Genomic DNA, 25,620 nt, shown 5'->3' on the forward strand with positions numbered 1-25,620 from the left:
CATTTCCATAGGGTCCCAGTTTAAAACTACCTTCAAGTTTAGTGACTGAGAGGTCGCAGGAGCTTCTCAGAAGTAGAATTGTCCAAAACAGGAATGAGCAAAGCTGTATCAGGTAAACTTGGGAAGAAGCAAGTAGTGGTCATAACATTCCTATCAGACAGCAGACCTCAGGGCCGAAATCATCGAATGGGATACTGAGGCTTATTTTTAAAATAGAAGAACAGTATAATCACAATGATTATTTGTCATGAACCTTAATTATATAACATAGCACCAAACCAGAAATACAAAATTATAGAAACTTAAGAGTGGTAGACTATAACATGCCTATCTCAGTTTTTGACAGATCAAATAAGCAAAAAGTAAGCTTACTCATGTGTGAATGACACGATAAGGCAGACTTAGTGGATGCTCACCGACGTCTGTCCTCTGCAGGCACAAACAGTGCCCCGCTCTGTTAGCTCCACAGAATCTCAATAAAATGCAGACACTCAGCATCCTATGAGTAAGTGAAACCAGTTATGAACTCAGTAAACATTAAATGGCAACAAGACAAAATCAAACTAGGAAATTAAAGACAAAGTTAAACTAGGAAATTAAAAAAAAACACAAAATAAATCAGGTGAAAGAAAATAAAAACAAATACTCCTTAGAAATAAAAAGAATGAAAAGAAGTATTCTCAGATAATACTTCAAATGAGGTGAATACATTTCAAAATTTATAAAATACATCTGAAGTGGTGATCAGAAACAGACACGTAGTCTTGAAGGCTTTTGTTATTGAATAAGAAAAAAGAAACAGACTACGAATTCAACTCAGTCAGTTAGAAAAGGAACAACTAAACAAGGAGGAAATTGTAAAAAAGTGAATTAGAGTAGAGTATTAATGGAGAAACTGTTAGAATACGTAAAGGTCCAGTGAGGTGACTGGATATAAAAATAAAATTTAAAAATAATAGTTTCATTAAATTTTACTGCCTGTTCCTTTGGTTTCCTGAGAATTGATTGCATAGATGATTATTCCTGCTTTGGGGAGGCGACCTCATGTAGTGAGATGTATGTGATTTTTATTTTATTCTTGGGCATTTTCTTGTTTTCTGAGTTTTTACCATGAACTATAACGTGACTTTTGTGCTTAAAATAAATGTTACAGAATTTTAAAAAAACTCTGTCCTATTAGTTTGCATTTGTACTTTCTATCCATGTAAAGAAGAAACGAGCCCGGGAGATTATTTTCAACTTTTGTTTTAGTGAATCCTTGTAGCTGGTGATAAGTTAACCCCAAATGACTTTTCTCTCACTAGTCAGGAGCTGGCTGAAGACACAGTAGTAGCCAAAGTCAATGGTGAATTATGGGACTTGGACCGCCCATTGGAAGGGGACTCCACTCTAGAGCTGCTTCTGTTTGATAATGAGGAAGCCCAAGCTGTAAGTACTTAGAAACCAACCAACCAACCGAACTTGGGGTATTTGTGTCGTAAATTATGTACAAAGCCACATACTGAAGACCTGCACCAAAGAAAATGCTTGGACTGATGCTGGCAGTTTGCCTGCCGCGTGGCACCCTCCAGAGCAGAGGGGCCCTGCCCTAGGACCGATCAGACCCTCTGGGGTGTTTGCAGATCATATCCCAGCCTGATGCCCTGGGTCCAGGCTGCACCTGGTCTGCTCAGCCAGCTAATCCCTCTCCTCCGATGTCTTATCTCAGACAGCTTCCTAACTGCTGTCACTCGTTTCCTATTTAAGGGAAAGAAAGTGCAAGCACTTTCAGTGACTGGTTAGTTTTAATTTATCCCTAAACCATGGATTCCTTGGTAATTCAAAACCAAATCAGTTTTCTGAACTTGTAGAGCTAGTGACGGGCCCTTGGACTCTGGTAAATGAACTCATGTGGACCCTGCCCAGGGGACCAGGCAGCCAGCAGGCCTTCCATGGGATACCTTGGTCTTCCTGAGTCATCTTTCAAACTCCCACAGCCACGTGCTGGTCTATGCATGGAGACTGCTGTGTGGATGCAAAATCTTGTTCACATTAGTGGTATCAGGAATAGCCACCAAGCCCTCCGCATCTGACTCGGAGAGGCTGCCTGGGGCAGAAGGAAGGGAGCCGGTGTCCGTCACTTCCTGGATCGTCCTCGGCTGTGGGTCTGAACCCGGCTCCATGCGGCTGCTCTGCTCAGTGTTCCGAGCCAGTGGATGGTTGAGGCTTTCACAGTAAAATGCATGGAAGGAAATGACTTGGGGGCTGTGCTTCAACTGTGACTCAGAGCAGCACTTGGGCCCTGGGACCAAGCCAAGGGCCCTGCTGGAATTCCACGGAGGCTCAGGAAACTTGCCCTTGTCATCACAGTTGTTCTGTTCAAATTGATGTTGCCTTGTGTCCTGGTGTCTAGCCCCTTCCGTGTGTTACCCTTGCTTCCACGTGTTATGTGCCTGATAATTCCCTGTGACATGTTATTTTTTAGGGGGGTGAGGGGAGGTGATTGTGTTTATTATTTGTTTATTTATTTAATAGAGGTACTGGGGATTGAACCCAGGACCGCATGCATGCTAAGTATGCACTCTGCCACTGAACTCTGCCCTCTCCTCCCTGTGACATATTGTTGACAGCATGGCCTCTGTCCTGCCCCCAGGTGTACTGGCACTCCAGCGCCCACGTTCTCGGGGAGGCCATGGAACTCTACTACGGAGGCCACTTAGGCTATGGGCCACCCATTGAAGCTGGATTTTACTATGACATGTTCCTGGAAGACAGGTAACACCTCTGCAGACTCACGTCTCCTCTAGCTCGCTGTTTTACAATGGTTACGTCTTCGTCCAGTGAGTGAATATATTACATCATGTGGTTATAGACTGGGTAAGCATTTTTTGAAAATTATTTTTTTAATGAGTTTAGGTTCAAGGATAACTTCTCAGATTGTTTTCTTTCTTTTCAGAAGGGAGTGATTAATCTAATTGAGGAGTTGCCAGGGCATAGACCTAATTAAGACCGGAATTGTAAGGTTGATCCCCAGAGAGCACTCACTCAGTTCTGGTATCTAACGGGCGCCGTCCACCTCGGCGGGGCATTGCACCCAGGTGGATACCAGAGAGGTGGCTCACAGTCAGGGATCTGTGCTTGAAATCTTAGCAAGATCCCCAGTCCCAGCCATGTGCTCCTCCGTCTTCCTCATGGCCCCTAAGGATGCTGCCAGCAGTCAAAATTGAAGCCTGAGGACTCTTCCATTACCCCAGCCCCTCGCCACCACCTGCCACCCAGTCTCTCACAGCAATCTTGCCAGTTTTGTCTCCTAATTAGTTATCCTATCCCCCTCTTCTCCTCTCTGCTTCTGCCCTAATTTGGACCCGTAGCATCTCTGGCCTGGACGATGGTGGTACATCTTCCTTTTGTCTGTTGCCCCCATACTGCTTAGGAGATGTCCCTCACCGAGCATCCAGGGGGCAGCAGGTTCTGCTTGTTACCAACACCCAGGACCCGTTCAGCAGGGTTTGCTGATGGCCTCGCATGAGTTCCGTGCCTTGGTGCTGGTGATTCCACTGAGAATAGACCAGCTGGTCCTCGTGGAGTTAGTGGTCTGGTTGGGGGAAGACAGACAGGAGTGATGAGCATGATGAAGGACAGTAACCTGGCATGGGGAGGTATCTGCCAGTGCAGGCAGGTGGTCAGCCTCAGGATGGTGGCAGCTATAGTCAACAGGGACTGGATGGAGGGAGCCCACCCTGGGGCTGTTCAGGGGTTGGTGTTTGTGGACATTTTGGGGAAGAACGTTCTAGGCCTCTGAGACAGCCTGGTGTAGGGATCCGTATAGCCTGTTTGAGGAGTGGCAGGGAGGCCACATGGCCAGAGGGGAGAGGGCACCAACCAGGAGTCCCCGAGAGAAGTCAGCCCAGGCACCCTGCAGTTCACGTCCCAGGTTATCCTCCCAACCCGCTTCCCAGCCAGCAAGGGCAGGGGTGCAGCAAGCACCTCACACACTCTTTAGAACAAAAACATAAGTGTGTGAAGGATGAGGACGGCCGGTGGGAAGATCAGGACTCGAAGTTGCTTATAGTCCTGCGTGGGTGTTCTAAGAACCCAGGGCAGGTACCTCATATGCTGGTGCCTCCGTCTCCTGCTTTGAGAAGTAGGATTATCTGCCTGGTGAATGGACGTGTGAGTTTCTGAAATCCTGGTTCAGTAAAGGACCTCATGCCTTGATGTAGGAAGCAAGTCACTAGTGACAAAGGCCACAGGGCAACAAAGTTCCACAAAAAAGAACAGGCACGATGTCTGGAAAATCTGTGTTGATTCCTCTGGGCTTTTCTCTGCAGAGCAGTGTCAAGTGAAGAGCTATCAGCGCTGGAGAACTTGTGTAAGGCCATCATACAGGAGAAGCAGCCTTTCGAAAGATTGGAGGTCAGCAAGGACGTCCTCTTGGACATGTTTAAGGTGATTTCAGGAAACTCTTTACAGTTAAAAAAAAAACCTCTAGCCAGGAAGAAAAAAAAAATATATATATATGTAACATATGTAACATATATATACATTTGTTTTTAATTTGCTTTCTTTTTTATTGAAGTATAGTCCGTTTACAATGTTGTCTCAGTTTCTGGTGTACAGCATAATGTTTCAGTCATACATGAACATACATATATTCCTTTCCATATTCTTTTTCATTATAGGTTATATAAGATATTGAATATAGTTCCCTGTGCTCTACAGTAGAAGCTTGTTTATTTTATATATAGTAGTTAGTATCTGCAAATCTTTAACTCCCAATTTATCCCTTCCCACCCCCTTTATCCCCTGGTGATCATAAGTTTGTTTTCTATGTCTGTGAGTCTGTTTCTGTTTTGTAGATAAGATCATTTGTGTCAGTTTTTTTCTAGATTCCACATATAAGAGATATATGGTATTTTTCTTTCTCTTTCTGGCTTCACTTAGTATGACGATCTCTAGGTCCATCCATGTTGTTGCAAATGGCATTATTTTATTCTTTTTATGGCTGAGTAGTATTGCATTGTATACATACACCACAGCTTCTTTATCCAGTCATCTGTCAATGGACATTTAGGTTGCTTCCATGTTTGGCTGTTGTGTATAGTGCTGCTTTAAATATATTCTTAATTTTATTTTTAAGATCACAAATATCAGAGAAAGCACAATACTTGAAAGCACAGCATTGTTAGTCCCGTGAGCTTGAATTAAAAAGTTCATTAGGGTTTGGTAAAAGTTGGCAGCTGCTCTTTTTGTGTGTGTGGTGAAATATCCAAAATATAAAATTTACCACTTTAATCATTTTTTAAGTAGACAGTTCTGTGGCATTAGGTGTATCCACATCTTGTGTAGCCATCACCAGCATCTGTCTCCAAGCTATTTCATCTTCCTCAGGAGAAATTCTGTACCCATTAAACATGAACTCACCGCTCTCCTTCCTCTCTTTCTGTCTCTAGATTTGACTACTCTTAGAACCTCATATGAGTGGAATCATGCAATAATTGTCCTTTTGTGACTGGCCTATTTTCACTCAACAATGTCCTCAAGATTCATCCATGTGGTAGCCTATGTCAGAATTTCTTCCATTTTTGAGACTGAATAATATTCTATTGTAGGATAGCCCATGTTTTGTTTATTCATTCATTGTCCATGGACATCCTTTGACTAGTGAGAAAAATGTTGCTATGAACACAGGTGTACGAATATCTGTTCCAGACCCTGCTTTCAGTTCTTTTGAGAAGAACTCAGATGTGGAATTACTGAATTATACAGAAATTCTGTTTCATTTTTCAAGTGACTGTCATACTTTTTGCCACCGTGGCTGCACCATTTTACATTCCCACCAGCGGCACACAGGGTTCCAATTTCTCCACATTCTTGCCAACTTGACTTACTGTTTTTTAAATACTAACCATCCTCCTGGGTGTGAGGTGGCATCTCACTGTGGTTTTTCTTTGCATTGCTCTAATGGCTAATGATGCTTGTTGGCATCGTGTGTTGGTTCGTGTACTTGTTGGCCATTTGTTTATCTTCTTTGGAGAGATGTCTAGTCAAACCTTTCACCTTTTTTTGAGTTGAGTTTTTTGTTTTTTGATGTAGGAGTTCTTGATATAGTCTGACTATTAATCTCATATCAGACACCTGATTTGCAATTGTTTTCGCCCATTCTGTGGGTTGAGAACGAAACTCGATCAAACCTTGTGAAGAAAAATGACTTGTTTTTAACATATATGTATGAAACAGTTAAATCACACAAATCTATTTTTTTTTCCTCCAACAAAACTACCTCTTTTAGGTAATTATTTAGTATACAGTGTCTGGCACCATAGTGGTAGTAATAAAGGCAGAGAAGAAAGAAAAAGTGCCAGCTAAGTTTTTTAATGTAATGATATCATTTACTCTAAGTTTTGTTTTACTTTGTGCACAGATCCATAATGTAGCTATGTCCTTGGAATTTTATTTATGTCATTAAAATTGGAATCTTCAAGAACAGTGCTGTCCAGTAATGCAGTCCACAAATCAGAGCTGTGTATGTAATCTTAAATTTTCTGGTAGCCACTTTTTAAAAGTAAAAGAAAGCTGAAATTAATTTTTATAACATTTTAATTAATGAATCAAAAATATTACTGCAACATGAAACCAACATAGGAAATAATTAATGAGCTATTTATATTCTTTTTTTCACATTATGCCTGTGAAATCCAGTGTGTTTTGCAGATTAGCTGCATTTCAAATGCTCAGTGGCCTCTTGGTTCCCATCCTGGACAGCAAACCCTGGGCTGTGAGCTCTCTGTTGCCCCACGGCCTCAGCATCAAGAACTTAGTCAACACCCATTCAATGTCTGTTGAAAGAAGTGAGCATTTTTTTCCCCACTTAAACATTTTATGTGATAATATGTAAATATGTTTTTCTTTATAGTACAATAAATTTAAATGCTGCATCCTGAACGAGAAGGTTAACACTCCGACAACCACAGTTTACAGGTAAAGTGTGTGAATTTCAAGCACTGCTCAGTGGCGAATTTGAAGGCATTAGCGGTAGAAGCAGTTTGTCTTGGTGGGGGTGGTCTGTGTGTACATTTGCTTAGTTGATACAATACGACTTTAGATGGGGACTCTGAAATGTTATCACCAGAGGGAAATTATTATTTTCTCACTTGTATTTATAGGATGGTACTAAAAACCCAAATTCTGTTTTCTGGGCATTGGTTTCAACACCGTCCTTGTCCATGTGGGTGAGACTGCATTCGCCCAGGGCCTGACATTTTGAGGGACTCTTAGGGGAAGGAATTTGTTTCATCCTCCCGTATTCTCATTAAGGGGCGGTGGGAACTGTTATGAGCCATCTCCCCTGGCCGTGACTCTGCCTCCCATGATGTTCCCACTGCCCGGAGTCCAGAAGCATCAGCCTTCATGCGTTAGCAGGATTCACTGTGAAGGTGGGAAGCAGAGGCGAAGTCAGGTGATGAGAAGAGGCAAGTGAAAGCCGCAGCAAAACTGCTTGGTTGTGTTAGACTTTGGGCTCCTGCCCGAAGCTCTTTTTATTCGTCTGCTTTCCCAGCTGCGTCATGGGTGGTGGCTCCGACCCACTCCCGTGTGTCCCAGCTCAGCTCCCTGGCCCCGCTGGACCTCCATGGTCCCACTGGGGAAGACCTGGCCTCTGCCCACTTGGTTACAGACATCCTCCACCTGGGCACTTACTTCCCACAGTTAAGTACTTACAGTTCTCTGACTTACTGCACTGTAAGTAAAATCACATCTGCTTTATGCAAAGCTGTGTCCCGTGCACTTCTTAAGTTGATAATATGAACTCGTTGCCGTCTTACACTGAGGGGAACACTGCCTGTTTTATTTTTACTGCTCTCCAATTACCTGGTAAGGTTTCATTATATACCTATGATACAAATGAATGTTAGTATAACCATTTTGAAGTTTAAAAATAAAGAAATTGAAAAGATGCTAAGTTTTCCATTTCTGGCTTCTAACACTTGACCTTTTGGGTTTTTTTTTTTTAACATAGGTCAGCATTGATGCGTATTCTATCAACTGGAATGACTAAATAAATTTCTGTGGGATTATTTAAAGATTAGATTATTAAAGTCTTTCATGCTAATCAGGCATTTTTTTCCATTTCTGTAAGTGTTGCCTTAAGACCTCCATCTTGGACAGAGAGCAGTGCATAAAGCCTGGTCATTCAAAGAAATGACATTTTCATGTTTAAAGCCTCATGCTGCTTTGGTGAACAGGCCAATTTCTTTAGGTGTTTATTTTAATTTTTAACTTTTTAACCAGTGAATTTTAAAAAATACTTTAAATTGGTTGGAATAGTTAAGGAACAACTTACTTTTTTTTTTTTTAACTAAATTTTCCTTAAGTTGATTGGTGTTCAGTCACCTTCCCCCTGACCTGCATTATTAGTATTTTAACTCTGTTAATGTTTCTGTACCAGGAGAAAAGTCTGCACTTATTAAGGTTTGGTGGTTTCCAGTTCACTGTAGATGCGAGTGAGTCTACGAGTTTTAATAGTGGTGTCCTCTCTGACCTAAACTCTTGCCTGAGATTTGCATTGCAAGTTGGTGTGCTGTTTTAAAGTTTTAACAAACCAAGAGACAGGCATTTTGTTGTGAAACCAGAGGGTCTAAAAACAAAAAACAAAAAACCCTTGACATTTATTTATTTTTTAAATAGACTTTATTTTTGTTAGAGTGGTTTTAGGTTCACAGCAGAATTTAGGGGAAGGGACAGGGCGTTCCCATACCCCCTTCCCCCAACAGATGCACGATCAACATTCCCCACCCGGGTGGGACACGAGTTACAATCCATCTACACTGACACACGGTAGTCACCAGAGTCCAGTGTTTACATTATGGTTCCATTTTGGTGTTGTCTGTTCTGTGGGTTTGGTGAAGTTTATTGTTAACATAAAGTATCGAGTTAATGCACTTTGTATAAATCTCATATAATTTTCGTTTTGAAAATTACAATGGGGAAGTGGCTTTTTGATTTTATGACAGTGAAGGTTTTCAAGAGCCTTATGATGTGAGAATGAAAAGTGGTATCTCTGCACTGTTTCGTTCCAAAGATTCTGCAGCTTTTGAATTTGAGCGAAGGAGGAAAGACTGGGCTCTGAGACTAAATGAATCGCCTCTCCCCTGCATCGTAAATTCAAAATCAATTTAAATTGCCCCTAAATTAAAAATTGCCCCCAAATATACAAATACGTAAAATCCTTTACTTAAAACATAGGAGAACGTGGTTTATAATGAATAGTCCAAAAAAGCAGTAACTCTGCCTGGCATGTTTTAAATATTTCGTTATAGGTGCGGTCCACTAATTGACCTTTGTAAAGGCCCCCACATAAGACACACGGGAAAAATTAAAGCCATAAAAATTTTCAAGGTAAGGATTGGTTTTTTTCCTTAATATATAGCAAATTTAAGGTGAACTAGATAAGACAGTAGTTTGATAATATCTTTTATAATCTGAGCACCGTGCCATTTAAAAACACTTCAGTCTTGTTTGATTTTCATATGGGCTTCTTAAAAATAATACAATTTTTAGAATTTGGTAATTAGAACATGATATGTAGCCTTTAATTATTTACCACTTAACCTTACTGTGTAACAGCGTATTTCCTTTTTTACCCTTTATATATCGCTTTAACCTTCAAAATAAAATTTATACCAAGTGAAATTTTACAAGGCACAATAGTTTACGTAAAATCAACTAGAAAAGAATAAAAATGTGACAGTCTCAAAGATTCTGAGGACAATTGGTCTAAAGAATATAAACACCTATTTTATTACTTTTTTTCTAGTTCTTCTAAATAAGCTCCCCTGTTAACATTCCCATTTCATATGTAAAAATAACGAGGCTGAGAACTATAACGTGAATTCCAAAGTTCTCAAAAACTCATTCACTGTTGGCCAAACAAACCTCAAAGCGGCCAACTTTACACTTTTCTGTCACTTAATGTCTGGTTCTAGGTTTGGCTTCCTTACAGTACATTTCTTTTTCATATATTTTGAGATATTGTTCTGCATACTGTTTTCCTGAATTGCCCTGTTGTGAACAAGAGCATTTATCTGCGTGTGAGGGTAACGTCCTGTGGGAAGAGGAGGAAGACAGAGGGATCCGTGGTGCAATGCAGAAGGCGTGCTCTGGGAGTCAGGGGGCAGGGGACTGACTTTGCAGTCCTGCCCTGCCTGGGTCTTGGTGGCATCCATCTCCCAGGTGGATGAGGGTTGATGACAGCACTGGGCTTGACTGCCAGCGTGGGTCTCAAGGCCAGCTTCACGTCCCTGTACTCTCTCCTTGGTGACGCACCTGGTGTTTAGCCTTCCCTCATCCCCTCTCTCTCCTTCTCGCTTTTCATTCCTAGACTCCACAGACTGACAACATAATTTCCCGATTACTGGTTGAACTTGGGCTGGGAAGGGTTAGTTAGGATGAATTTAAAAGAATCTTTCTCATGCTACAAAAAAATCATCTTTAAGTAAGCCCTGTTGCTGTTATGGTGGAAAATTGTGCACAGTCATCCATTGAGGGATGTTGGTTCCAGGACACCCTGCTGGGACCAAGATCCAGGGCAACTCAGGCCCCTCAGATGAAGTGGCATGGGTCAGCTGGACCCTGCATCTGCGACTTCCATCCATGGGTTCCAGAGCCACGGGTACAGAGGGCCACCTGTGCACATTTCTGAGCAGTTTTATTTGTGACCAAGTGTTTGATATGTTTCGCCAAACCTTGTTTGCTGTTTAGCATTCCTCCACGTATTGGGAGGGCAATCCTGCAATGGAAGCGCTGCAGAGGGTCTATGGGATATCCTTTCCGGATAACAAGATGATGACAGCCTGGGAAACGCTCCAGGAGGAAGCCAGGAACCGAGATCACAGGAATATTGGGAAGGTGGGCCTCGTGCACTGGGCACTGCTGAGCTGGTTCACGATTGCATCTCAGCCTAAACTGTCTGTCTTTCTTTCGTTCTTTTTTTTTTTTTTTAGTGGAGATACTGGGGATTGAATCCAGGACCTCATGCATGCTAAGCATGCGCTCTACCACTGAGCTATAGCCTCCCTCTCAGACTAAATTGTGTTAAAACTAATACCTCTTTGTCTCTTCTCTTGCCTCTGTTTTGATGGTACCCATAGTCTGCTGTTGGGTCCTTTCATGCTAAAACCTCAAATGTCTTCTAGACTCTTTACTTCTTGTATTTTTTATTAGATTTTAAAAATTGCACCTTTCTCTCATTTTTAATCACAGTATAAAAATGTTTTTTTCTTTCATTGTCATACTTGATAATATACTCTGTCTTTGGGAAACAGAGCAGAAATACGATTTGAAAGCAGTCAGACCTGGGTTTAACCCTCAGCCTGCCACCTGGGAGCAGTGTTGCTCAACGGGCCAGGCACTCACTTGTGGACTCCCTGTCCTTGACTCTTGCCGAGTGACTCGAGGACAGACCGTGGATGGGGTGGCCGGCCTGTGCAGGCTTTCAGTGTGACAGCCACGGTGATGATCACCATCACTAGAGCACACCTCCAGCAGGGGACTTTCTGACCTTTTTGTCATATTATCTCCCCATGGGATCTGTACTCCAAGGTGCCAAGTAAGAATGAGCAGTAAATTTAAAATAGAAGCTCAGTTCAAAGCTCCGTGACCAGAAGTACAAGTCATTATTTGACACCTGCTATTACATATAGAGTCAAGTATTGAGGGACTTTGGAATGTCAGTTGTTACAGCTGGAAACAGCTGAATGCGTGACTCGACCTAGGGTGTCACACATGTACAGTAAATATTAAGCAATGACCATGAAACTTGAAATGCAATTTGTTTTATTCTAGGAACAAGAACTTTTCTTTTTCCACGATCTAAGTCCTGGAAGCTGTTTCTTTCTTCCTAAAGGAGCCTTCATTTATAATACACTGATGGAGTTCATACGAGTAAGTTAATTTTTAAAATATTTTATTCTTATTCCCCTCCATTTTACATTGTACGATTTTCTGTCCTAGTAAAATGGCCAAGGAGTTCTACTAACTTTATTTTATTATTACTATTTTTTTTAATAATATTAAGAATTTTCAAACTAAAAGGGAAATGTTGCATCCTGCCTTCTACTAAAAACATGGAGAGAGTTTGTATTTTCTCTAAGTAAATTCATTCTTGGACTTCATTAATTGAAAGTCTTGTCCATGTAAGTTTCTAAGCACGTATGATACAGAGATAAATTTTAGACCAAGAGTGGAACTCCCCGTGGAAGAGAAGAAAGGCCGGGGTGTTGTACCTGGCACAGGATGCTAAACTGTGAAGCATTACTTCTCAGAATGTGGTCCGTGGACCACTCGTGCTCCTCTGTCGTCTGTAATGTGACTTCCCGGTGATTCGGCAGCTCCAAGGCAGAGTGAAAAAAATGATTTTGTGAAAGAGCTACTTGTGGTCCAAGTTCATAGGTTAGAAAGAAAGTCTTCCCTGGGACTATGTAGAGACTGTTCAGAGGTGATCTGGGTGGACTCCTAGGATTGCCTTTCCTGTCTTGTACTTTTTTTTGTCTTTCCTATAATTAATAGTTACCTAAAATTTTTATTTACTCAGTTTTCTCCATGCCAATCAATCCTTCATCCTCAACTTTCTATCAAAACTCAGAAACTCCTTGCGGCATATTCTGATGATTTGGGTAATCTCTGAGTAATTCTTTCCCCCAAATTTGGTCTTTTCACTCTAGAATTAACTTGCTGCTAAGATTCTTGCCAACTGGTATCTCAGGACTTCTTTCCATCATCATCCCGGCCATTCCCCTGGTGTCTTTCCCGTACTGATTCCCCTCTTTCCTGACCCGGTCTTCCTCTTCCTTGTTACCCCTCTTGTCTAGGGGAGCACCTCCTGCAGTCACTTCTGAGAAGAAGTGCACGGACTGTGTTTCTTATTCTCTGACTCATTTCCTTCCTCCTCTTCTCTCTCTGTGCCCTGGAGGCCGGCCTCCCTGGACTCCATCTCCTGGGCTACGTACCTTCCTGAGGGATCGGCCAGGGCTTAGCTGTGGTAGGAGATCACAAACATTCCATCCCCACGTGAGACTTGAAGAATCATGAAGATCATTAGAGACTTCAGCAGGCGGTAATGGCCGTCTTGACTGCTGTGTTCACTGTGCCATCTTTGCTGGAAAATCTATGCAGCCCCTGGGTTTGCGGGATGAAATGTGTGGGGAATAAACAGAAAGCCTCTTTGGTGGCCTGAAAGGAATCTTTTATCTTTTATAGATGCAGGCGTGGCTGGTGACCAGGCCCAAGGCCTGATTGTCTGGGTTGCAGAATTGTACAGCCATTTATGTACATAACCCAGTGGTCTTTTATGCTCAGGTAAGGGCACCGGTGGGCCGGTGTGGGTCTCTGAGGCTTGGGAGTGTTTGGCAGACACAGACAAGGGGAGAACTTTGAAATCCCAGATAGCCTTGTCTGAAGACATAGGCCTTTCCACACACACACAAAAAACTCTCAGGGACTTCGCTTCTCTTGGTTTCCTCTTATATGATCTTGCCTCTTCCCACATCTGATCAGTTTCTGTATGCTAGATGTTGTGTATAAAGATAACTGCAGAAGTCTAGAGCGTTTACCCATTGCCAGGACTGAGGACGATCACTCAGTCCAGTTAGAGACTGAGCTGCCTTCAGGCTGGGCTTCTGTTTGGATAAGACACAGTCCACCCCTGCTTCCTCCCTGTCTCTCGGCGGGCCCTGTGGGGCTTGAGGTTGACCGTCTGGTGGCTGGTTGTCTCTTCAGCCCCAGAGGACTGGAGGAGAGTCAGTTCTGCCTGTTGAATGTGTTCTACTACTGAGTAGAAACAATTTCAAGTCTCATCTGTTTGCCACGTTGGCTCAGAAGCCAGTAATGTGTCCTCTGAATTAGGTGTAGGAGCAGAGGAGGCTCCTTGGGTTTGATCCCATGGGTGGATAGCATAGGGGACAGTTCTCTTCGATAGAAGACCTGTGAACTGGAGAGACAAGCTATCTCTGGGCCACTCCAACCCCCCTCCCCCAATTATAAAGTGATGATGGAGGAAGAGGCTGCAGTAGACATTCCCGATCAAAGAGCAGGAGTCGGAGGCACTGGGAGTCACTGATCTACAGAAATCCTGCTACCCACCAGTTCTCCCTGCTTCAGGGTCAGAGCACACTTAATTAGGACTCAGTTTTGTTCCCTCTGGGCTCCAGGTCTGAGTTATCCTCCACTTTCCATAAGCAGTGGCCCAAGTGGACCTCTGAGTCGCTTCCTCAGTGCTCTCAACTTGGTTCCTTCTGTGGAAGGCTGGGGGTCCAAAGACCTCGTTTATTTTCATGTCTTTTCCAGTCCGAGCTGGTACCATTCCTTTAAGAACTTCGTGGGGCCTTTTACAGACAGTTATAATCAATGCTTAGATAAAAACCACACCTGTGTCTCTTTCTGGCATAGATCTTTCTCTACCAGGGGCTGCCCAAGAGGCCTTGTGAGATACTACTTACAAATAGAAAAACCTTCATCTGTAACCGGGAGAGTCTACAAAGCATGGTTTGAAGACTTTTAGATGTCCCGCGAGGTACCCAGCTCATTCTCAGGTCTTCATAGGGGGCGCACAGCCACGCCCTTAAGATCTTTATCTTCAGGTTCTAACGTGGGTTGATCTTAGACCTGAAGAGTCCTGTGAGTCTTTTGCTGGGAGAGTCTGAGGATGAGAAAGTTCTATTTTTGAGCCCAGTGGGTCTTGCCACCCTTACACTTCTTCTAAATTTGTCTCAGAAACTTAATAATACTCTCTCTAGCCTTTGTGTCTTATATTTTATCACAGACACCTAGAAGTCAGTTGCTCTTTCTACATTCGGCCCAGACGTCCCACAGCTAAATCTGTGAGTTCTTTGGGTACTCTGCTTCCCCCGTTATGTGGGATGACGGTGTTACCACATCTCCAGCACCACATACAGGGGTCCTCCTCTCTTCAACTTCCAGTAACCTTTCCCTCACTGTCGTTCAAGTCCTTAATTTATAACGTGTCAGTTTCTGGTGTACAGCATAATGTTTCAGTCATACATATACATACTATAGGTGACTACAAGATATGGAATATAGTTCCCTGTGCCATTCAGTAGAAACTTGTTTATCTATTTTCTATGTAGTATTTAGTATCTGCAAATTTCGAACTCCCAATTAATCCCTTCCCACCCTCTTTCCCTCCGGTAACCATAAGTTTGTTCTGTATGTCTGTGAGTCTGTTTCTGTTTGGTAAGTGAGTTCATTTGTGTCTTTTTTTTAGATTCCACATATGAATGATATCATATGGTATTCTTCTCTCTCTGTCTGATTTACTTCACTTAGAATGATAATCTCCAGGTCCATCTATGTTGTTGCAAATGACATTATTTTATTCTTTTTTTTTTTTTTTTACTGCTGAGTACTATTCCATTGTATAAATATACCACAGCTTTATCCAGTCATCTGTTGATGGACATTTAGGTTGTTTCCATGTCTTGGCTATTGTAAATAGTGCTACTGTGAACATTGGGGTGTATGTGTCTTTTTGAATTATATTTTTTTCTGGGTGTATGCCCAGGAGTTAGATTGCTGAATCATATAGTAAGTCTGTTTTGAGTTTTTCAAGGAATCTCCCTACTGTCCTCCATAGTGACTGCACCAATTTATATTCCCACCAACAGTATAGGAGGGTTCATTTTCTCCACACCCTCTCCAGCATTTATTTGTAGACTTTTTTTTTTTAACATTACAAGATTTATTACCTTTTTTTTGTATATACATATATTTTATTGAAGTATAGTTAGCTTACAATGTTGTGGCAATCTCTGGTGTACAGCATGATGCTTCAGTCATACATGAACATACATATATTTGTTTTTGTATTCTTTTTCACCATAAGTTACTGCAAGATATTGAATATAGTTCCCTGTGCTGTACAGTATGAACTTGTTGTTTATCTAATTTATATATAGTAGTTAGTATCTGCAAATCTCAAACTGCCAATTTATCCCTTCTCACCCCTTTCCCCTCCTGGTAACCATAAGTTTATTTTCTATGTCTGTGAATCTGTTTCTGTTTTGTAAATAAGTTCATTTGTCTTTTTTTTTTTAGGCTGCACATATAAGTGATATCATATGGTATTTGTCTTTCTCTGAATGGACATCTTTTTGTGACTCTCCTGAAAGTTCTTTTCTGCTGTATTCCATGTCCCTCAACTATTCTTTCTCTATCTTACCCCCTTAAAAATTTTTGTTCTAAAATTTCATACAGTAAAATTCACAGTTTTTCAACCACTGTGCAGAACTGTGTTATCACCACAGCAGTCAAGATACAGAGCAATTTCATCACCCCCCACGATGCCCTCATGCTGCCCTTTGAGAGTCAACCCTCTCCTCCTTTGTCCTACGTACCCATTGACTTGTTCTCCATCCCTAAGATTCTAGCCTATAAATAGAATCATACCTGTGTTTAACCCTTTTGAGACTAGTCTCTTTCCCTCAGCATAGCAGCCTTGAGGCCCATCTAGGGGGGTAGAATCAGTGGTTCACGCCTGTCAGTACTAACTAGTGTATTCCAGTATATGGACATAACGGATTGTTTATCCATTCCCCAGCTGAGGGACACCTGAGTTGCTTCCAGTTTTAGGAAATTACAAATAAAGCTGCTGTGGTGGAAGAGTAGAGCTCAGTGGTAGAGTGCATGTGTAGCACCTATGAGGTCCTGGATTCGATCCCCAGTACCTCCATTAAATAAATAAATAAACCTAATTGCCCCCCTCTTCCTCAAAAAAAGATAAACCAAACAAAAAAAAAAAAAACAGTAAATGCATTTGTACTTACTCTGAAAAAAATCAATAAAACACCTTTTAAAAAATAAATAAATAAAGCTGCTGTAAACCTGTTTGTGTACAGGTTTTTATATGAATATGGGCTTTCATTTTCCTTGGGTAAATACATGGAGCAGTGTGAGCTCAGGGTCATATGGTAGATTTGTGTTTATCTTCTAAGAAAATGCTCAGCTGTTTTCCTGAATGGCTATTATTTTATATTCCCACTAGCAACATATATGGGGTTCCTTTTCTGAAACTCCCTTCTCCAGCTCCTTTTGGGTTTCCTGAAATCAGCTGATCCGTGATGCCCGTCTGTAACCAGGGGTAGGAGGGAGGATTTGCTCCCTCGTTATTACGCTAATAACCCACTTGGAGAATTTTTGCTTTCTGTCCCCACAGCCCTGGACTCGGTGCATTTCCAAACCAAACCTGTCTTTGCAGGCATGTAAGATACCAGAACATTTACCTCCTGTGTAGCGAGTCCAGATAGGCGCACTTAAAGGGTTGACTGAAGAGAGTCCAGGGGAGGAAGTGCTTATGGAGGTTTGGGCCTGGCGGAGGTAACTGACAAGAGAAGGTAACGCACCCAGGATTACCCCCAGCAGGACTCCCTCACCCCTACCCCGAGTCCTGAAGAGGGGAGGAGAAGGACCAGTGTGGCCAGACCCCAGGAATAATGTGAAGCCGTAACTGTGTAATTGTAACTGTCAGAAGCTGGAGATCACTGGTTCACTGGAGAGCACGGTGAACCCGAGGCCAGGAAGGAGGGGAGGTGGGAATAAATACCCTGACCTTTCTTCTCCCACTCTGAATCTTTTGGAACCTCCCATTGGTCAAACCCAACCAGAAGTCAGAAGGCAAGTAAACATGGTGTTGGAATACAGAGATGTTGGCTTTTGGGGACAGAGCCGGACAGAGAGGGGAAGAAATGGGTGGTGGCAAAGGAGAATCACCAGCATGGCCCAGCCCTCTTGCTACTCAGTGTGCATTTTTGTCCTTTGCTTGAAGTTGCTTGTTCCCTCACGCAGTGTCCTATCAGCCAGTGTATCGTCATGCAGTGATGTCAGCTCAGGGACAGCTAAAATCTAAATTGTGACGTTAGCACTGTCAGTGTTCAGGGAAGAGATGATGAAACTTGGTGGTTCCAGCTCCAGCTCTGTAGGGGATACAAGGTCTGAGTTGATCAGAGCCTCCTTCCTCCACCACCCATTCCATGTGACCCATGTTCTGCCAGATAGACAGAGCCTTCCGCTGGGGAGGGTGTTAGCTGCAGAGGCTGCCTAGCTGAGCTGCTTCAAACGACAGAAATGGATTCTCTCAGGAAACTATACTGAGCATACATTAATCTTTCTTTCATGATAAAGTATTACACCTGCAATTGAGGACACATTAACCATGAACTGATGTATGACATAATCCTGAATTTACAAATATTTGTTCACAGTGGGACTTTGCTGGGAATTGTGATCTGTCATAGCAGCCTTTAACTTTAAATGCACTTCTCTTGAAGGAGGAATATCACCAACGTAACTTCACAGAAGTGCTTTCGCCCAACATATACAACAGTAAACTCTGGGAAGCCTCGGGCCACTGGCAGCATTACATTGAGAACATGTTTACCTTTGGTATCGAAAAGGACACCTTTGCCCTTAAACCCATCAATTGTCCAGGGCACTGGTGAGTATTAAAAGTGAAGCAGATCTTTGCGTATGAGCACATAGCGGACTTCATCACAGTGAGCTTTTAGTGCTACTTTTCTTTTTGGAATTAAATGACTCCTTTAATCTGAAGAGTGATGGTGAGTAATCATCTTTACCAAGTTATTTCATTCTGGAGAATAAATTTACTTTTTAGAATGTGTTTGGTCTTTGGCAAGTGTGGAATGTTAGCTGGGAACTATTTAGTATTTTGTACTTTGCAGAGGATAATATTAGGTATCAATTACAAATTATTTTAATATTTCTCTTCCTAATAGTAATAAACTTCAGAGATGCATATTAGTAGAACATTGAGTTCTTATACCCTGTATGGGTTGATTATAACAAGACCAGTGAGATCATAATAGATTACTGGATTTCATTGTTTCTAAGATGCCTTTTCCCCCCACATTTCAACATCCCTGAAATTGGGGTGCATCTTATAACTGGCATCTTAATGTTATGTCATATTTTAATTAACGGGCTGTTTCTTTCTTACTGGTACGTAAAATAACGGTGCACCTTACCGTCAATGTTATCTTAGAGTCTCTGAGTGAATGTAATTATCGTAAAGGCACTTGGTATGCAAATTCAGCCTTGTAAGAGAAGCAGATTTTACAATTGGAAGTGAACAAATACAGCTCTCCAGAAAAAATAACACAGCTGTTGAGGTTTTGTGACATACTTTCCAGTGAATTGACCTTGGAGGATAACTACTTAAAACGAACCTCTGAACATTGAAGAAAGCTTTCACTTTCGGTAAAGACTAAATTAAGAAGTTTAACTTGATGATAAGAGCATGTGAAAAATAGATATTTATCTTTAATTTTCTGAAAACTGATATGTAAATTTTCTGTAACCTCTTTTTCTTTAAACAGAAGGTGGAGGCTAACCTAGTGCTTTGCATTCTCTACAACCCCACGTTAACAGCTTCTTAACTCAGTTCCATTGGGCCCCACTTGAAGCTGTAGCCTGGGATTTCAGTATAATTGTAAGAGAGCTGCATGAAAGTAGAGCATGTACTTGTGTATTTTCATGTCTCAGGGTAAGGAAGCAGGACCTCAGGGGCTTGGGGTGCGGGGACATGGGCGCCGGGGTGGTTTCTGCAGAAGAGAGGCCTTTTATCCAACGGAGAACATCAGCTGAGGGCTTGCAGTGCTTGGTGCTAGAAACAGAGATGATTAAGACCCAGCCCATCTCCTCCTGGAGCTCATGAGCAGAGCCGGGTAGGAACAAGTAGACAGACTGTCAGTTACAAAACAGTAAGACCAGGGTCAAAGCAGCGGCAGAGCCAGCTGCTCTAGGAGCCGGAGGAAAGGCTGAGGAGCCCTGTCTGGGGAGGTGTCCGGGATGATCTACTTAAGAAGTAGCCTTCGGAATGAATTGTAAATGGTGGGTGGAAATTCACTGGTGAACGGGAATAGGGAGCAGCATTTCCAGAGGAGACAGTAGACTTCTTTCTCAGAGTGCTGCAGTGACATAAATTCAAGGCTCAGTCATTCACAGGAGAGGAAAAGATGTTAACTGGTGATCCAAGAACCAGAATAAAGTGTGTACAAGTCCTGAGTCATTTAATTATAACTTACGAACATTTAGACAATTACTTAATCTTCTCTGTGCGAAGTAACAGCTGTGTCTTATTATGTCTTTTCTAGTCTGATGTTTGCCCACCGTCCGCGGTCTTGGAGGGAAATGCCCATTAGATATGCTGACTTCGGAGTTCTTCATAGAAATGAGCTGTCAGGAACTCTAAGTGGCTTGACTCACGTTAGGCGCTTCCAGCAGGACGACGCTCACATCTTCTGCACAGTGGAGCAGGTGAGCAGGAACCTGGGTGAAGCGTGGTCAGCATGAATCTGTACGTCGCCTTGGACACACTGCTTAATCCTGAGTCTCCATGAAATAAGGTGTTCAGTCTTGTCTCTGAGGTCCAACAGCTCTAACATCCTGTGATTCTCCAGTTTGGGTCAAAGATCAGTAATCTCTTGACATGAATTTTTTTTTCAAACGTACTTATTTTATTATAAAGGAACATAATTCTCTGAAAAATCAAACATTCTGTTTGATACAATTTCAAATTATTTTTAATGGTCAGTCACTAATAGAAATCAAAAGTAAAGGCAATTTTATTACTATACATTGGGACATAAATCACGTTGTTGTTTATCTATTATATATGTAGCAGTTTGTATCTGCTAATCCTAAATTCCCAATTTATCCCTCCCTGCCTCCTTTCCTCTTTCATAACCGTAAGTTTGTTTTCTATGTCTGTGAGTCTGTTTCTGTTTTGTAAGTAAGTTTATTTGTAACAGATTTTGGATTCTACATATAAGTGATATCATGTGATATTTGGCTTTCTCTGTCTGACTTCCTTTACTTTGATGAGTTCCAGGTCCATCCATGTTGCTGCAAATGGCATTATTTTACTCTTTAGGTTGAGTAGTATTCTATACACCACAACTTCTTTATCCAGTCATCTTTCGATGAACACTGAGGTTGTTTCCACGTCGTGGCTATTCTAAATAGTGCGTGAACATGGGGGTGCATGTATCTTTTCCATTTAGAGGTTTTTCCAGATATATGGCCAGTAGTGGGATTGCTGGATCATGAGGTAACTCTATTTTTAGTTCTTTGAGGAACCACTGTAGTTTTTTCCATAGTGACTGCACCAATTTATATTCCCATCGGTATAGGAGGGTTTCCTCTTCTCCACACCCTCTTCAGCATTTATTATTTGTGGACTTTTTAATTATGGCCATTCTGACCTGTGTGGGGTGATACCTCATTGTAGTTTTGATTTGCATTTCTCTAATAATTAGTGATGTTGAGCATCTTTTCATGTGCCTGTTGGCCATCTGGATGTCTTCTTTGGAGAAATGCCTATTTAGGTCTTTTGCCCATTTTTTGATTGGGTTGTTTTGCTTGACATGAAATGTATTACTTTTTTCTTTTAAGCCTCCTCCAATTATATTAACCTAACTACATTAAGTGGACTATTTTAAGGTATTTGGTAGAATTTTGAATGTGTTTGTTTTTCAGTATTGCCTAAGAGTTAGAGTTTACTCTTTTAGGTTTTCATGTTATTTCAAACTAAAATTGTCAGGCAAAGGGCCACAATCAAATGGTTTGATCTAATAGACATTTACAGAACCACCCCCCACCCCTGTCAATAACAGCAGAGGACACATTCTTTGAAAGTGCACACAGGGCACTCACCAAGATAGACCATATTCTGGACCATAAAATGAGTCTTAGTAAATTTAAAAATATTTAATTCATACAAAATATGTATTCTGGCCACAGTGAAATTGAAGTAGGAATCAATGATAGAAAGCTATCTGGAAAATCTCTTAGTCTTTGGAAAATGAATTATACACTTCTGAATAACCCATGTGTCAAATAAGAAATCAAAGGGGAATTAGAAAATGTGACATAGTTAACCCTTAAACAACATGGATTTGAACTACACCTGTGCATTTATACACAGTTTTTCTCAAACACGTGCTACAGTCCTGCATGACCCACGGCCATTTGAATCTGCAGATGTGGAGCTGCAGACACAGGGCCGACTTGTAAAGTGATATGCAGGGGTTTGATCATGTGGGGGTTGTTCAGGGGTCAGCTCTATACCAAATGAGGTGGAAAAGAGACACATTACATCAAAATTTGTGGGATGCCATTAAAATGGTACTTATAGGGGACACTTATAGCCCTAAATGCCTACATTTATAGAGATGTTTTCAAATCAATAAACTCAGCTTCTGTTTAATAAACTAGAAAAAGAAGAGCAAGTTACATCAGAAGTAAGCAGAAGAAAGGAGGTAACAGCAGAGCAGAAATCAGTGAAATAAAAAAAAAAGAAAAGAAAAGAAAAACAATGCAAAATACCAGTAAAACCAAAGGCTGGTTCTCCTGGAAGATCAATAAAATTCATAAATGTTTAGTTTTATTGGAAAAAAAGGAGAAGACACTAATTAAAAATATGAGAACTGAGAGAATTGATATTACCACGAATTCTATAGGTACTAAAAGAAGAATAAGGCAATATTATGAACAAGTTTATGGCAGGAAATTTGACAGATTAGATGAAATGGAACAATTGTTTGAAAGACACAGACTACCAAGCTTTACTCAAGGAGAAGTAGATAATCCGAGTAGTCCTGTGTTTATTAAAGACATTGAATTGGTAGTTAACAGCCTTCCCATAAAGAAAACTCTGGGCCGAGAAGGAATCACTAGTGAATTCTGCCAAACATTTAGAGAAGAAATAACACTAATTCTGCACATCCCTGCCAGGCATTAACAGGGACACCCTGTCTCCCCCACCTCATGCCCACCCCATACTGTCAGTGGAGACCTAGTAGGAGCCTGGACTTCTTCCCTCACCTAGCACTCCCAGGTGTCCCTCCGCTTCCTGCTTGAGTGGTGTCAAAGGGGTCTGGTGGGGAGATAAGACTTTTACCACCACTCCACAGTAATGACCCACCCTTTATGAGCGTGTGGTCAGTAAAGGTCAGACACTCCCACCTCTCCCAGGCAAGGTGTCATCAGAGGAAGCCTACTAGGGTGCAGAACTCCCAGTCACCCAGCAGTCAGGAGGAGCCCCTTTCTTTTTTGGCCTCCAGGACACTTGTCACCCCAAAATGTGTGATCACTTATCAGTCTAGAGTTTCCTGCTTTTTTTTTCCCTCTGCCAAGGGACTCCTATTGTTTACATGACGTAGGGTTTCCTGCATTTGGCCCCGTGTCCCTCTCCTTTTTTGCCCAGTTCCTACCATTTGGCCTATGTCCCCTTTCTTTGCTCATATCTTGCTACTTGCCTGCTCTAACATTAGGAAGAATTTTTTTAATGCCATAAATAGATTTAATTTGATTTTCTATTTAAGGTCATTTTCATTTACTCTAATTTCAGATTGAAGAAGAAATAAAAGGATGCTTGCAGTTTTTGCAGTCTGTTTACTCAACATTTGGCTTCTCCTTTCAATTAACTTTGTCCACAAGGCCTGAAAACTTTCTAGGAGAGGTTGAGATATGGGATGAAGCTGAAAAGGTAGGAAGAAACAAAGTGTTACCTTTGTTTTTGTGAATAAGGAAAATACCTTGCATGAGGAGGTGATGGTTTGCAATGGAAATTAAAACTTGGAAGTTCTGCGATAAATGTGGTTGTAGAATATAGTTAATCCAGTTTTTTTGTTTTTTTTTTTCCTCTAAACAATGATAAGGACAGTCCCTTACGTTTGTCCTGCACTTTAGTTTCGATCAGATTTTTGTTCATATTCTTTTTAGTGCTGGTCCCTATTCACCAGTTTCATAAGTTTTTAAAGAAATCCTTGGGCTCCTTCTTTGACAGCTGTTCTGGCCTCTACCGCCGGAACTGACGTAGATCCATTAGCTCCTTGGAGCTGGATTAACCTCAGATTTCTCCTGCATCCATTTCCAGAGTTGCATTGAGTCATTAAGATCCCAGAGAACATTCCAGCCCCTCAGCCACACAATTCCAAGCAGACTGATGTGTCTGGAGCCCAGCACATACTGCAGTCCCAGCTCCCCAGTGCTCTTGGGAAATAGACTTGATTCACCTGGGGAAGGACAGACAGACAGCAGGGAGAAGAGGAGACCTTGATTTAGAGGCCCCAGAGACACACTGGCTGCTGCCTTAATGCTCTCCCCCCAAACCTGGCCTTTCTTTGGTGTTTAATCCCCCAGGAGCCCCTGAAATTCTCTCTGTCACTTACCTGCTGCAGCAGAGCCTACTTTCCTCGGACAACATACCCCACAGTCTCTCCTCCATTCAGAAAGAGGCGGGGGAGGGTGGCCTCCAGCCTGGGAGATGCCGCGACGCGGTGGCCTTCTCTGCTCCTAAGTAGAGGGAAGCTGCTGCTTCAGTAGGATTAGGGCTCCAAGGAGCCTCCTGGGATTTTGGCCAGGAGCGGCTCCTCAGCCACTCTGACAGAGACCCTGGAAGAGGCTGCTGGGACCCCAGGAGTCAGCTCTCTGGGTGACGCTGGCCTTGGCCCCAAGACCTCAGCACTGCCTTCCCTCCCCGTCAGGCCCTTCCCTCCCACGTGTCATCCCCTCACAGGCACCAGTGTTGGGTGGTGACAGGCGTCTAGGTGGTATTTTGACAGTGTTCTGGCCAGGGACCTGGGAGTGCTCAGGTGCTCCCCAGAGATGCTGCTCTCAGGGAGCACAGCCAGGAGACCCCCAGAGCCCTTCATCATACCCGGATGTGTGCCCGGTCACGTCAGGGCTGAGCGTCCTAACTGCAGCCTAGCTTGACAGACTCAATAGGGCTCAGTGTGAAGACCAAAGTGGGCCTCCTGCCTCCACACCCCTGCGTGTCACAGGGGGCAGTCCCCACCAGCCACATGTACAGCGGTGGAGGGGAAGCACAAGAGTGATGGCCAGGCCTGCCCCCTTGGTCTTCCTAAGCACCTACACATAGTGCACAAGGGAGTGAGGTCAGTGCTTTCTTGTATTTTAATGTGTGGAGGCCCCCACCCCCACCCTGCAACATAAGGAGCTGAGAACCATGTAGGGCAGACGGGCCTGCATTGGCTTACGCGCCAAAAGTACCCCCTCTGACACTTACCTGGAATTCACTGGAACAGTTTAGTAAATTATCTTTTTCCCCCCCCTAATTGAGATGTGTGTTTTGTTCTTTTTTTTTTTTCTGGGGTGTGTGTATGTTATTAAGTTATTTATTTATTCCATTATTATTATTTTTAATGGAGGTACTGGGGATTGAACCCAGGACCTCGTGCATGCTAAGCACACGCTCTACCACTGAGCTGTATTCACCCATTGAAATGCATATGTTTCTTGAGAGCTAACCATCTTAATCATCTGTGTGTAGGCCTTGCTAAGTAGCTGATTGAACACAGAGGTACTCAATAAATGTATGTTGAACTAAAATGCAGTGTAATTAAGATTTATAGTAACTTACTTGTTGGAGCTATATGACAAAAAAGGATGAAATGTACAATGCAGTAGAAGTCACAAATGTTCTTTTCTTCTTAAAAATAGCAACTACAGAATAGCTTGATGGAATTTGGAAAACCCTGGAAAATGAACCCAGGAGATGGTGCATTTTATGGTCCTAAAGTAAGTAGGCCATCT

The 25,620-nt window shown here is 42.3% G+C and overlaps 1 protein-coding gene across 1 annotated transcript in view; it reads left to right on the plus strand.

The window, feature by feature from the left end:
- Positions 1–25,620, plus strand: part of TARS3 (threonyl-tRNA synthetase 3) — a 38,428-nt gene that overhangs the window by 3,517 nt on the left and 9,291 nt on the right. The window contains exons 4-14 of the mRNA XM_031440463.2: positions 1,305–1,428; positions 2,633–2,754; positions 4,311–4,428; positions 6,896–6,960; positions 9,297–9,375; positions 10,738–10,884; positions 11,821–11,919; positions 18,315–18,481; positions 20,157–20,319; positions 23,414–23,551; positions 25,528–25,605. Coding sequence (XP_031296323.2) covers positions 1,305–1,428; positions 2,633–2,754; positions 4,311–4,428; positions 6,896–6,960; positions 9,297–9,375; positions 10,738–10,884; positions 11,821–11,919; positions 18,315–18,481; positions 20,157–20,319; positions 23,414–23,551; positions 25,528–25,605 — 1,300 coding nt within the window. The remainder of the gene's footprint in view (positions 1–1,304; positions 1,429–2,632; positions 2,755–4,310; positions 4,429–6,895; positions 6,961–9,296; positions 9,376–10,737; positions 10,885–11,820; positions 11,920–18,314; positions 18,482–20,156; positions 20,320–23,413; positions 23,552–25,527; positions 25,606–25,620) is intronic.

The sequence above is a fragment of the Camelus dromedarius genome, chromosome 29 (genome assembly GCF_036321535.1).
Source record: "Camelus dromedarius isolate mCamDro1 chromosome 29, mCamDro1.pat, whole genome shotgun sequence".
NCBI classification, from domain to species: Eukaryota; Metazoa; Chordata; class Mammalia; order Artiodactyla; family Camelidae; genus Camelus; species Camelus dromedarius.